The 14,689-nt window shown below is 39.7% G+C and overlaps 1 protein-coding gene across 4 annotated transcripts in view; it reads right to left on the bottom strand.

Annotated features, from left to right (window-relative positions):
* DOK7 (docking protein 7) overlaps window positions 1-14,689 on the bottom strand; it is a 70,162-nt gene that overhangs the window by 26,388 nt on the left and 29,085 nt on the right. For 3 of the 4 annotated variants that reach the window (XM_074904436.1, XM_074904437.1, XM_074904439.1), the window contains one exon: window positions 12,164-13,038. In XM_074904436.1, the coding sequence (XP_074760537.1) occupies window positions 12,164-13,038 (875 nt within the window). Of the gene's footprint in view, window positions 1-1,154; window positions 1,171-12,163; window positions 13,039-14,689 lie in introns of all 4 variants that reach the window. The other variant, XM_074904438.1, reaches the window with a different exon arrangement.

Raw genomic sequence — 14,689 nt, 5'->3', positions numbered from 1 at the left:
CAAAGTGAAATCTCAAATGTTAGAGACAAATTAAACCTACCTCTATAGACAATTAGAGATGAAGAAAGTTTATGTTAAACTGTAATTACCATTTTGAAACATTCACCTAGGGACTGCCCTAAGAAAAGTCTTTTCCTTCTTCTAGTTCCCCCAAAGAGTGTTGTTCCACAGTGTGAGCTTAGTTTGTGCTTGCACTAAAAATACATTGGGGCCTGTTTTGTAGCTGATGGAGCTATGCCAATTTACATTAGACTAGTTATTTGATTCCTTCCTTCCAGCCCATTCCACATGAAGACACGCAGAAAAGAATCCTTGTTATAACCTGTGCATCCTGGTCCTCACAGAGAACTAGAGTGGGCTTAATTATGAGCCTATGAAGAATAAAAATGAAAGCCTTGCAATATGATCCTCGCAGTCATTTTCCTTCTTTTTCAACCTCACAATTACACCTAAGGTTAGTCAACTTCTCCTAGAAAAAAATTATTAACAAGATAATCAGTGATCACGATTGGGAAGAAATGGATGGAATTAGAAGGACAAATAAGGGAGCGAAATCTCAGAATAGTAAAATTAAGACAAGTGTTTTCCGTTATCCCCAGCCCACCACTGAAATTATGGTTTGTCAAAGCTAATGAAACAATAATTAAGCTGCACAGCTTCAGAGGATACAGATACTTAACTATTCACAGGGGCTGCTCACAGGCTTCTCCTATATTGGAGAGCACTGCTATAAATTATTAGGTATAATTATTTCTGTAGTGTTCCAAAGCTTTCTATAGCAGTTATCTCCATAGCACATGTGTTCTGCTTGACTTTGTGTCTCAAGGAATAAGATGAATTGGCAAACTTCATCTGCAAATGTTTTCCTAGTGCTACAGAGGATTCAAGTATACAGTTACTAGCCTTGATACAGGCCACTTAGCACTTCTTTGTCCTTGTAATAAACCAGATCTGGAAAAGGTTTATATTTCCTTAATATTTTCCAGGCTCAAATTTCTTGTAATTCAAAATTGCTTCCAATCAGCATTGAATTAGCAGAGGATACCACAGAATCCAGACTACTGCAGAGGATGTGGCTAGAGGAGAGGGAACATAGCCAGAGTTCATGTCCCACTGATTCCCAGCTGTTGAAACAGTCATTTCAGTTGATTGACAGCTGGCTGCTGCAGTCTATACTGTGAACAGCCCAATATCCTCATCTGACAAGACTTAAGAGCACAAAGTCAACTTTAAAGCCCCTTTTCCATCTACCCTGTGGACTTGTGTGGGACTCAACTGCTTCAGAGAAAGTCTTGAGGACTGCTTTCTTTCATCTACCCCGCTTTAGGAAAGGAAACATGGAAATACATAAAAGATTACACCAAGGAAGACATATAAGCAGAGCTGGTAATGCAGTAAAGACACTTCACTACAGCCTAGGATCTGTATGTAAGACTCTGGTATTCACTCACCCCATCCTGGCTGTGATTTATCACATGGATCACATTAACAGTCCCTTGTTTTGATCTTAACATCCCCACCCTGTCCAAGGAAGCTCAGTCGAACTTTTACATGCACACAAAAATTGTGTTGCTACAGACATACTGATGCATCAGACTTCACTGTAGCTGAAGCAGAGGGGATGGAAAAACAACAGTAGCTCCAACATAACATTTTTCCCCACGCTTCTATCTTACACCCATGGGTTGAATTACTCCCTGAAGCAAGTTAGTTTTTCAGTGACTCTTCAAGAGTCAGGAAGTTATTACACTAGCAAGGATGGCCAGAATGCAAGTAAGACATTCCCTCCACAATGTCATTTAGGAATGGAACAGAATAGATTGTGTTCAATTGGTAAAAAGTGGGATAAAGAGCACTTTTTACACTGTAACAAAGGTTTTCTCAGTTAGTCAGGTGCAGTAACCTTAAGGTCAGCTTGGTTCTGACTCAGAATTCCTACACTTTGAGTTGAGTTTATCCAGCACCAAGGAAACTCAACAGCAAGTAACTACTTACTTAAGATGGGACAATTGACTAGCTGAAATACTTAACTGCAGATCCTCAGGCAGCTTGAACTGCTCCAGAAGCTCCCTGTAGACATCTGCTCTCACACCTCTTACTGGAGAAGAGCTCAGTTTTATCTAATCCCTATTCAGGTAAAATGGCTTTTGACCTAAAAAAAAAATTAAAGAAAAAAAACCATTGCATCAAAAAAATTTGCAAAATTAGATTTGATGCAATATGCCTCTCCATAAGGATTTAAGAAAAGAATACATGAAAAAAAAAAAACGTAATGCAATTGTTTTTCTTTTCTTCTTCTGTTGTTACAACTTGGTTTGAATTTCAGTCATTGCCTCAAGTTCTTGATATCTTGCTCCTTTCTAAATGCTAAAATTTGCTCAACCCTCAGGCTAATCCCATGCTTAGAACGAACTGATTTTCAACTGCCATGTCCTCAGTTGTAGACTTTCTGAATCCACTGAGTGTAAAGTTTCCTGCATTAATAACTTCTTTCCAGTAACTCTGCAGTTCTTGAAGACACCATTCTTCAAGCTCAATTTTACACACAAAAAAAAGAAATCTGCTGAAATAATGTATTCAGAGCCACTGCTCTGTGACCTTTCATTAAATAGAAAATGGGTTTGAACCATTTGTTTAAGTTACAAAAATTAGTGATAGACTTCCCAGCATTTAAAAAAAAAAATATTGTAGAGCATCTGCTCCATCATGGCAGGGTCATTTTCTTTTCAAGTAATTCTGATTAAGGAGTTCCTTTTCTGTTCACAGTTCACTTGAAAGGCAAACTTTCTGTTTCTCTCACAACAGCCTGGAAAACATCACATTTAACATAATCTTTAGCACTTGGATAGAATTGTCCACATCCAAAGTACTGTGTAGAAACACCAGTAGCCTTTGGAAGTAAACATTATCCAGATACAGATATTTCACAACTAGGTAGACAGGTAAACTGGTCAGAGCCACAAGAACAAAACTGTAACACAAAATTCCTGGATCAGTCCAAATCTCAAGCTGCTTACCTCTCTTACACACCCCAGGATTCTCCTCTTATTTAAAATGAGACAGTGCCCAAAACACCATCATATGCACTTTGCCATCACAAATTCCTGCCAGAAGTCTGCAGTAAACAACTAGCTTTATAGCACAGCATGCAGGTTTGTAAAATCCATCCAAAACTCTGCCAGGCAGGGCAAGAACACCAAAGATTAGTATGGATTCTTTCTGTATTTTCTGAGGTCCAGAGCAACAATCCCCACTCTTCTACTATGGGACTGGGATCGAAATCTGTCTCTCTTAGATACCAAAGTTTCATCTTATTTCTTTTAACTGACATGCAGCCTGATTTTCTTATGAAGCAAAGATTTTAATTACACTGATTTCAGTGACCCTGCTTTTAAGACTGTCAGAGGAAAGCCTGCTGAAATCTGCAGCAAGGATTCTGCTGACCTCAGTGGGACATTTTCATCAGGACTGTACAATTGCATGAGAAGTAAATTTAGCCATCCCATCTACTATGTGAACTTTTAAAGAATTCCCTTTCTTTTCTTCTCTAGACAGTTCCCTAGCATTCCAGCAGAAGTATTCTTAACTATGCATAATAAAGCAATATATAAAATCGCAAAGCAACTTTAAAACAATCCATCCTGAAAACTGTTTGGCAGGCATTTCTGTACCAGAATGGCTTACCCATATTTTCTAACTCTTCTATCTATAGGAAGTATTCATTCTGTTCTGAGCATACAAATATTCTTCAGTGATTCATTCCTCAAATTGGTTTCAGTGTGTTTTTTTGTGGAGCAGGTAATAAACAATTTTCTATTCAGTGCATTTTTTGCCACACTTGCCATTTCCTTGCTAACAGATGCCAAAATCACATTACCTATATAAAGATGTTGTTACCATATCATTAAATTTTACTAAGCCAATATTAGGAAAAAATATTTGTTCTTTATGAGCAAAGTAATAAAACTTGGTATAGGGTTGCACAGTTATATTAGAAACAGTATGACTTTGCCTAGCTCACCCTACAGGACTGATACCTTAAGGATCTAATCTGATTACAAGTCCATATGGGATATTACCAGACAGACTCAAAGTGTTTCCACAGATACCTTGAAGTAATATTGGGCATCTCGAATTACCAAAACTAATTCTGTTCATATGTCTTGTCAAGGGTTGTGGACAAGTTTAAGCACATTTTGTGTAATTTTGCTGGAACACATTTCATCCTGATTTGCATACTTCCAGTTTTAAGTGACTCTGTCAAAATGGGTTGGCAGGAAAGGTCGCACCCCTACTGAGCATCTATTTTCAATCCTCTCATCTACTCCCAGGGAGCTGCTGTCAGCCCTCTAGACATCCCATCCAAATGATTGCTATCCTACTGACACTCGCCAATTCCTTCTGAGCCACGCAATTACTTTGATATCAGTGACTGTTAATCAAAACAGAATATTTTCTGCATAGCCTTCTTTAATCCATGATTTAAAAAATACAAACTTGGTAGATACTACAAACATTTTGCAGAAATGCGAGTCAAAAAAGTGAGGGGTTTTTAAAATAACTTCGTTTATGATCTTTCAGAAGGGGATGAACCACATGGGAATCAAACATAGGAATCTTGATCCAGGGCTACCACTGGAGTTATTTGCTTCTCTCTGAGCTCAATGTTGTCTATGCTTTCCCAACCTCCTTCTGTGCCTTCTTCCTCTGCAGGTGAATTCTACTTTGTCCATTTTAGAAAATGAAGATAAAAAGTGGCTGCTAACATTTCATAGGATTCTGTAGAATTTTTCTAGAAAGAAATTTATTTCTACTTAGAATAAAAGAAGACAAAAAGACAAAAAAAAAAGCCTTCCCTTTTCCCATTTTGGCCATGTTCCAAGCAATCAGATGAGTTTCTTTATAACTGGATCAAAAACAAAAACCCCACAAACCCTACATTCCAAAGGGAGTAATTTTTTCCAGCTTTTGTCAGACTCCTCTCCTTCAAAACATTCTTTTCTCTCTGTTCAGAAAAGCTATTGCTCTATTGCTCCCAACAGTCAAACGTGTAGCCATCAAGTGTAGTAATAATAAAAGCTATTATCCAGCTTGATTGTATTTAGGGGAGGAAGTAGATTTTCCCATCTGATGTGTATAAAAAGTCAATACCGTGGGTTATCAATACCTTCACTGGCTCTCTGACAGAAAAGCAATCCAGCAACACTTCTATTTAGTACAGAATGAATTCTGCTGAGCTACTTTGTCTACATTCCCTCATGTAGGAAAGATGCTCTCTTCTCTGGACATTATTAATATCATTTCATTTACCAGTGCTTCTATGGCAGGCATTTTTTTTCCCATTACAGATCATAGCCTATCTGTTCCACTTAGTGTCTGCTCCCAAGAAGTGCCGAGAGCTTAATTCCTATTATTTTGAATTCAGATTAAAACCTTTATTCTTCACATAAATGCTGTGGGGATTCTTTCATTATAGATAGAGAACATCTTCAGTAATATTTTTTAGGTAAGAGGTAAGGCAGTCTCCTACAGGGCCAAAAGCAAGTCAGATCTACACAGTTCTGGTAGGGTTGGCATGTCTTGTATTTTACTGTGATGTCTCAAATCCAAAGTCATACACAGTAAGTGCTCCTCCAAGCAAAGCCTTGGAAGAGCTGCGTCACTCGTATGAGCCCTTACCAGCAACAGCAAAGTAAAAGGAAAATGGGTGTCTTCTTAATTGCTTGGGAATTAAGCCTATTGCCAAGAAGCATTATAATATTGTACAAAATAACAGGTGTAAACTGAGAAGAAAGAAAAAAAATCTTCCTTCCCCTGTGAAATGCTGATAAGCAACATCTCAACACAGTGCATAAGGAGACCCAACATCACCTTAGTAAGAGGATGGGAGTTAACTCTGTGATACACTTGGGGTCTTGGCCAAAACTACAAAAAGGAAAACAAAACAAATCAAGCTCTAAGCCTGACACTACACCCATCTCTTTTATGTCCCTTACCTCTGCCAGTTTCAACTGGAGAACACACTTTTGCTTTAATCTTTGATTTGCACAGTGCTGTGTGCTTTTGTCAGCACAAAATGTCTGCATTTCAGTCAAGGACGGGAAGGGATTTCTTCTATTTCAGAAAGATGTTGGGGGGAAATTGGTGTTTTTAAAGATGCTTTTGAATCTGTGAAAAGCCCCCAAAATAACACTGCTTAATTTTAAAAATTTCAGTGTTTTTTACAATAACTGTAAGTAAAATGCACTGTCCAGTGCAGTCACCTTATTTCGTAGTGATGTAGACTGAGTAAAACTGTATGTTCAAGTTAACGCCTAAACTATAGTGACATTTTAATTTAGGATTTAATGTACTGCACTGATCTTCTAAACACTGGCCACTAAACATTGGCTTTATTGTGTAAATCTGATATTTTGTATAAATGATGCAGGCTCTGCTAACAACTACACCCTTGAAGAGAAGCTAAAAGACTACTAAGAGGGGAACACCCTGCTCCAGAAGGAGCCAAAGGCTGGATGATTGCCCAAGAAGCATGAAGTTAGCAAAAATCTGTGGTAACTGGGGGAAAGGTAAAGGCCAAAAAAACTTGTCCCCCCTGGTCTATAAGGAGCATGCATGCTAATTCACAGTGCAAGCAAGGCTAATTTAAATATAACTAACCAATAGCAGATGGAATGGTAATTACAGACAAATGAGTGTAAATTTAGATAGGTTTTTACTAATCATGTAACAAGATAAATAGACTGTAGTTCCTTTCTGGGGTGTGCTAGCTTTGTGGAATTACCACCTAGCAGCCATCTCTGTGCAGACATGAAATAAAAGAAATACCTTGACCTCGTGTGTACTGGCTTGCATACGAGGTGAAAGAACCCTTCTTTTGGGATAAGTGACACAGGTTATGGAAGACGCATCTCACTGCAGGTTAATATATCACAGTCAAGACTTAGAGAAAAACAATTGGAAATAAACCTTTAAAAAAAAGCACAAATGCAAGTTTTCTAAATCATGCCAAGAGCCAATAATACCCAGAATCAACGGTCATCAAAGCATACGAGAGCCTCACAGACTGTCATTCAGGTCAATAATACTGACAACTGAATTGCAGATTCCTCTGAGGTGCAAACTGTTCCTGTTACAGTTTTGACAGTGTGTATGTTGCCTAACTGCCCAGAGCTCTGAGATTAGAGCAGAAATACAAGTAGAAGCAATGCTGTAGAAGATGACAAATACACCCTTCTCAGTTGATAATTTAGGCAGCCTGTAGCTTTCTTGAAGATGGGAAGAAGCATAAAATGTTACAGCACCACACATCAATACCAGTAAAAAAAACCCAACAAACACTTTGAAAAGAGATGTAAGAGGTATGTAATTACTTATAATCATGTTCCTATACTTTTAGAGAAATCAGGGAAATAAACACCATATAAGATAAACACATAAGGTGTTCAGTCTCATGGGGAAAGAGGTAATGGCTCCAACAGGAAAAAACCAGCTATATTAAAGGTGTATATTAAAATATATTGTGATTTCTTTAGTATCTAATTTAATACTACATTAGAAAAATACCTGATTATGAGCCAAAAAAAAAGAAAACGTTCTCGGTTACATGGATGTGGCAATGTAGTCTGCAGCCACTATTTCTCGAATCTCACTACACAAGCCTACACCTTAGAGGCCTTCTCTTTTACAACTTTCATAAGCAGCATCTATAATGAAAGGAGATACATCAGCTAAATCCCAGGTTAAAGGGTTTGGAAGACCAAGGCGGTTATTTCCAACCCAGTTACAGGTTGTTCATGACCTTGGTTAAATCAGTCCAGGCAAGACCACAAAACAGACTTCAGTGCAAGACGTCCTTTGGAGTTCAAGCCCCTCCTCTGCCTGAGGACACATCAGCCTTGCTTCTCTCTAGGCTTAGTCGTCCCCCAGCCTACAAAGCACAATGGAAACACAGATATTCTGAGTAGCTCTAGATCTACTAGAGACTGCACTCACAAAAGGCTGTGTGTGATTAACAAGCCCCGCAGGAACACGGTGCTGCATGATTAAATATATAGAGAAAAGTGCCTGCTCAAGGATCACAGTACAGACATGCAAGTGCCTTCCCTTAAAGTTGTAATGCAAAACAAAGAATTTCTACAGAACAGACTAGAAGAGGTAAATTTCCTATCAGCTCATCAAAGCAGCTCCTCACTTAAACCGAGATCCACATGACCCCAAGGCAGGTACCAGATCTCCCTGTACGGTGTAGGGCAGGGCTCTTAGCCACTGTGGATCCTGCTACCTGACAGAACTCCTGAACTCCTTCGTGCATCATGACCACAGCATTCCCGTATTTCCACTTACTACAGATATGCTGGGAGATTCAAAGTTTGAGGCATACAGTTACTGTGGTAGCAGGAACTATACAAATGCCTCACAGAGGATTTGGGTAGAGCAGCTCCTCATGTGGGGCCATTGTGTCCAAGGAGGCTTTGGGATTTTTAAATAATCGACTAAAAGGAGGTGGCTGAATACCAGTACAGGATTGATAGTAACAGCCACACACAAACAGACACTTTCTTTTCTCCTCTATCATGGCAAGTTAACTACCAAAGCAGTAATCAAGACTATATTTCTACACACATAAGAACTCCCACTGACATAAATATGAGTTTAGGGTGAGCTAGACACACATAAAAGCCATTTCTACTAATAGGCACATTTTGAGCTGTCAACAGTGATCTGAGTATAACACTGAGTGAAAAGACAGCCATAATCATTCCATATTAATTCAACTTACAAGAAGATGAAGGTCAGGGGACAAAAAGCAAAGCACAACTAAAACCAGCACTTGTCAGATGGAAAAGGACAAAACCAGTTGGAAAATAATTTTATTTTTCAGACTTCTAAGAAAATTTACAAACAATAGTGGTGTAAAAAAAAGACACCCTATAAAAAAGGTTGACAGAATTTCTCAAACTATAGCATCAAATGAAGTTACATAGCAACAAGCATACAATGAAATTCTATTCATCAAATTAGTATAAGGTAATTGAAATGTAATAAGTCTAATAATCTCTACATCTTACCCAGAAATCCCGTAACAAACCAACATTCTGAGTTTAAAACATACTTACAATACACAATTAATCTCTCCAATCATCTATAGCACTGAAATCACCTAGGCAAAAGTTACATAGCAAAGGAACACCTTGTGAAGTTCGTAAAGCACATCTTGAGCACACTACAATAACATACAACAGAAAGCAAAACACCCTGCATGCTTATTAATCCCCAACATCTAATAGGAAATACAATATAGAAATAATAGAAGCAGTATTTAGTGACTTTCTCCATGCTGGTTCTATTCTTCATCCAAAGTGAAACAGAAAGGCTTCCTTGCCCTACTTTCAGTTTGAACCTAGGCATTTTCCCAGGGTATGTTCCCCCTATGTTCATCATCATCCTTGTCATTAGTGGAGCAGGTGGTTCTTAACCAAGTCAATCCCAATCACGAATGCCACCATGCCTTCCACATATGAATGTCTTCATCCTGCAACCTGCCTCCAACTCTTCACATGCTGAACTCACACACAGACAGACAACATGCGCAAAATCTAACCTCAATTTGCCAAAGTTTATATACAGGGCAGAAAACAAACCAGTGCTTATATCCTTTATTACCGCTGTGGACTTTCCTCTACTCAGGTCACTCACTTTAAATAGTAGGCATTTAAAAACCATCAACACAATTTAATTAACAGCTTAACTTGAAATTGCAAAGGAACTCCAAACACTGGCACACTAAATCCTTTTGAATGTGAATTTGAAAAAACATGAAAACCTGATGTCTTCATTAATCTATAAATCAACTCCTCCCAGCCCTAACTGCATCTTAAATATACTCTCTTCAGAGCACAAGGAATAAGAATTATTTTTTAGTTACAGCATATGGATTGGTGCTTTCACTGTATTCATCCTGAGAAAAGCCAAAGACGGTGTCCATTAAATACTGATGAAATAATTCATCTTGACAGCTCAGGACAATGTATCAAAAGGTTATTTTGTCTTTCAAAAGTAAAAACAAACCCATGAATCATTCCATTTAATGAGATTTCTTTCCTGACTGCTTACAAACGGGTAGGAATAAAAGATAAGAAACAGATGTGCATATCCCATGCTAAAACAAGAGTTAGTAAGAGGCTTCCACCAGTGTTTTTCTCACTAAATCTGTTTAAATATTGACAATTCCTGAAATTCTTGCCAAATTATATTATCAGGGCAACTAGAAACACTATGAAACCTGGCAGCACTTTGCAATGAAAGATATGGGTATGTATGTTGTTGGGGTCAACAGGCAGTTAAAGAAGTGGTGACATAATTTAGCCTTTCATGGCTTTGAAGATACACAATGGAATACTCACTTTCAGCTTCCTGTCTGTCACAGATATCCAGGGTAAACTGATAAATTAATGTCTAAATTGACAATTCAAATCACTCAGAAACATTTAGACCATGTGAGCTAACTGTACCTTAACTAATTCTTTCCTCGCTACCTATAACAAAGCCATCTTGGAGCTTTCTGATCGCAGAGCTTGTAGGATTCCTTCTAGGAATCAATCTTACTCATTTTCCCCAACTTCTCTCTAATCACAGGCAGCAGACACAGGAAGCCAGCAGCAGATACACTGCCGTGCACCCCACTGCCTGCACTGCAGAAAGAAGTGGGAGGATGAATCTCGGGCCCTTGCATCCAGCTAAGCTTTCAGACTTAGGCTAGAGGGCTAATGAGGGCCTTTGGTGGAGATGGCTGGTAAGGATGGTCTTTGGAAGAACACTGATCCTAATGATCAGTGTAAACACAACCTTATGAGACCCGTCACACCAGTGTCTCCCTACCTCCCAAATGCTGCAGGTACATGACAAAGTAACGTCCAAGGTGGTGTTATGGAGGCTGCACAAGCGCCTCAGGCAGACAGCATTTTCTAGTTTTCAGATATGTGAAGGCAGTCAATGATGCAAATGCACGAAACACCTCATGAGAACAAAATAACCCCTCAAATCTATAATAATTTGCTATACACTCAAGCCCTTTTCCGGGCAATGATTTATGTAATCCCACATGCTCAAATAAAATGTACACACTTCAATGGCAGTATTTAACTCCTTAGACAAAACTCCCTCTTGCTGAATCCCTACTTCAAACATTCCCTAACTTGAGCACTCCATCTGACCTTCCCAGCGTTTCAACAGCTCACCACTCCCAGCAGCTTTACCCTCTTACAGTTTAGGAAACATTCACAAAAAATATCTTCTCCAGAACGGATAAACACAGATACATTTTCTTAATGCAATGTACAGTTAATGTATAAATCTTACTGCAGTAAAAAGCCAAAAATTTAGCAGGGTTCAAAAGAATTTATGAGAATATCTAACTCATAGTAACAGATACTGGCAAATGGGTTTAAAAAGGCATATGAATCTCCATACTTTATGTTTTAAATCTTTATGTGGCTGGAGATCAAAAATCATTTTTCCTGCAACTACACTGTCCTGGTAGTAGACCACTAACAAGTTTTTATATATCTCCTCTAAAGTATCTGTCATTGGCTAGTTATAATAGTGGATTAGTTGATCAGCTACAGATTGCCATGCTGATTTGACTATCCTCTCCTCATAAGAAATTTTGCTAATCTGGTTTCTTGTGGAAGACATGCTCTAATTACAGTTACAAAGAAAATTTAAAAAGTAATAAAATAAAAAGATGGACTGTGGTCACTGTTAAAAGTAGCACATACTATTTGACCTCTCTTCTTTTAAAAGACAGATCAATGACCTTCATACTAGATTACTATTATATGACAAATTCAGCCTTCTCAATGCCTGTAAAGCTTCCATCTCTGTCACTGTAAGCCACTCACATACACCCAAAACCAGAATTGGCCAATTTAAAAGTAATGATTGATGGCCTATATTGTTCAACGTTTTCTTCATCAGGCACAGATTTTGAGGAAATGGTGTGCTAAGCCTCTCAATTTGAGCATAAACAACAGAAAAGTTATTACCTGTTCAAATTATAAAGGAAACAATAGTACTTATGACCTGCAACTTAAGTAATTTCAGATTAATCATGCTATATTAGGTAAGGCTTGTTAGCATCTGCTCAGTGTTAGGTATTTACCTTTAGTCCACCACAGATTGGACAAGCTGAAAAAAGAGCTCTTGTCATCCCAAGGTGGGGGCTACATATGTCATAGGGGTCAGCTGAGGCCCCACTAGGTGGTGACAACTCACTACTTTTGGAGTCTGACACCTGTCCTTGTGGTTTTGTGTCTGACCACCTCGAAACAAAATCCACATACGTCTCATCACTTGAGTCCTTGCTGCTTTCTGCGAGTAAGGATGAAGGCCTCCCTCTGTCCTGGCTGTGCTCAGGTACCCTCTGTGCTTCCAAATGTTGTAGTAGCAGTTTTGGGTCACTAGCACCTTGAAGTGACAGGGCCTGGTCCTTGGGTAGCAATGAATCTGCACGCTTCGGTTGCACATCTTTAGAAGCTGCCTGTAACAAACTCCTGGGTATATCATAAATATGTCTGAGAGAGCTGGGAACCTGATACTCTGATCCTGCACCTCTCTGGGGCTCACTGTGAGGACAAGTACATAAATTCTGATCTGAAGGAAAGTTCAATGGCAAGCTCAGCAATGATCCAAACTCATCACCATGGCAAATGTCCAAGCTCCCAGCATAGGAAGAGAAGCTTCCAGAGTAAGAAGAGTGACTACCAGTAGCTATTCCACTGTCGGAAGAACTCTGACGACCTATTTCCTGCAGCTGTCTGGATCGGAGGGGCTTGGGAGGTGGTTTAGTGGTGCCACGTGCCCCTTCTGGAAGGGTCTTTTCTTCCCCAAGATGAATGCCCTTTGCAGCTGCCAGTCCGTGACTCTCTTGAGAAGTGCTGGCTGAAGACTGTTCAGGCCAAATTGTCAGTCTGCTCCCAACACTAACATCTGAGTGGCTGGTATCTGAAGATGAGCTTGAAAGACTTCTATCATCTCCTAGAAGAGAAAACAACGCATCAACCTATGTCTAAAACACAAACAACAGACTGAAGCGTGGCAAGTATGTACAAACAGAAAGGACCCTGAGACTCCATCTGATTTTTGTAAGGGGAACTTCTGTCAGGAAGTCAGAATTCCTGCAATAATTCCTATCCCCAAGGGGAAAATAAAAGACAAATAGTATGTTATTTTGCCATAACCCTACCACATTGTGGAACATAATGCATTCAGAGCTAAATTTTTAGAGTTTATAAACCAAGTTCCCCCCTTTTGAACCATATTTTACTTCCATACAGTTAATTGGTTTAATTTAGATACTCCTATCTTATATGACAGGGAACAGTCACAAAGTTCCATGCTCAGAATAGCTGAGGATGCTCTGAAAAAAAAATTGTTACAGTAACCCAAAGCCATATAAGATATTTTCATGCTTCTATTTGATCTGAACCAACCAAACAATTATCTTATTTGTACTTTTTCTCTATTTAAGTCTTATCTGAATGACATCAAAGTGAATGTTAAAGACACTACAAAACAAAAATCAAACTCAAGACTGTTCTGTTCTCTCCTCTGACCTCTCCTACACTGTACTCCTCCATAATTGGTACTGGGGCCAGCACTGTTTAACATCTTTCTTGGAGACATGGACAGTGGGACTGAGTGCACCCTCACCAAGTTTGCCAATGGCAGCAAGCTGTGTGGTGCAGTCAATGGGCTGGAGGGAAGGGATGCTATCCAAAGGGACCTGGACAGGCTGGAGAGGCCCATGAAAATCTCATTAAATTCAACAAGGCCAAGTGCAAGGTCCTGCACATGGGTCAGGTTGGGGCAATCCCATGCACAAATACAGGCTGGGTGGAGAATGGATTGACATGAGCCACCAATGCACACTCGCAGCCCAGAAAGCCAACCGTATCCTGGGCTGCATCAAGAGAAGTGTGGCCAGCAGGGCGAGGGAGGGGATTCTCCCGCTCTACTCCACTCTCATGAGACCCCACCTGCAGTGCTGTGTCCAGCTCTGGGGACACCAACATCAGAAGGACAGGGACCTGTAGGAACAAGTCCAGAGGAGGCCACAAAGATGATCAGGGGGCTGGAGCCCCTCCCCTGTGAGGACAGGCTGAGAGAGTTGGGGTTGTTCAGCCCGGAGAAGAAAAGGCTCCAGGGAGACCTTACAGCAGCCTTCCAGTACTTAAAGGGGGCTACAGGAAAGGTGGGGAGGGACTTGTTATCAGGGAACAAAGTGATAGGATGGGGGGTAATGGTTTTAAACTGAAAGAGGGTAGACTTAGACTAGATACAAGGAAGAACTTCTTTACTGTGAGGGTGGTGAGGCACTGGCACAGGTCACCCAGAGAAGCTGTGGCTGCCCCCTCCCTGGCAGTGCTCAAGGCCAGGTTGGACGGGGCTTTGGGCAACCTGGGCTAGTGGAAGGTGTCCCTGCCCATGGCAAGGAGGTTGGAACTAGATGATCTTTAAGGTCCCTTCCAACCCAAACCACTCTATGACTCTACAATAATATCCATACCAAAATGCAACCACACAACACTGCAACAAACAAAAATGAGACTATTATAAAAATGTTTCCATATCTATATACAAAAAGACCTTCCACAATTCATTTATGCACGTTGCAATAATTTTTTTT

The sequence above is a fragment of the Athene noctua genome, chromosome 4 (genome assembly GCF_965140245.1).
Source record: "Athene noctua chromosome 4, bAthNoc1.hap1.1, whole genome shotgun sequence".
Taxonomy (NCBI): Eukaryota; Metazoa; Chordata; class Aves; order Strigiformes; family Strigidae; genus Athene; species Athene noctua.
This window is presented reverse-complemented; position numbering and strand designations above follow the sequence as displayed.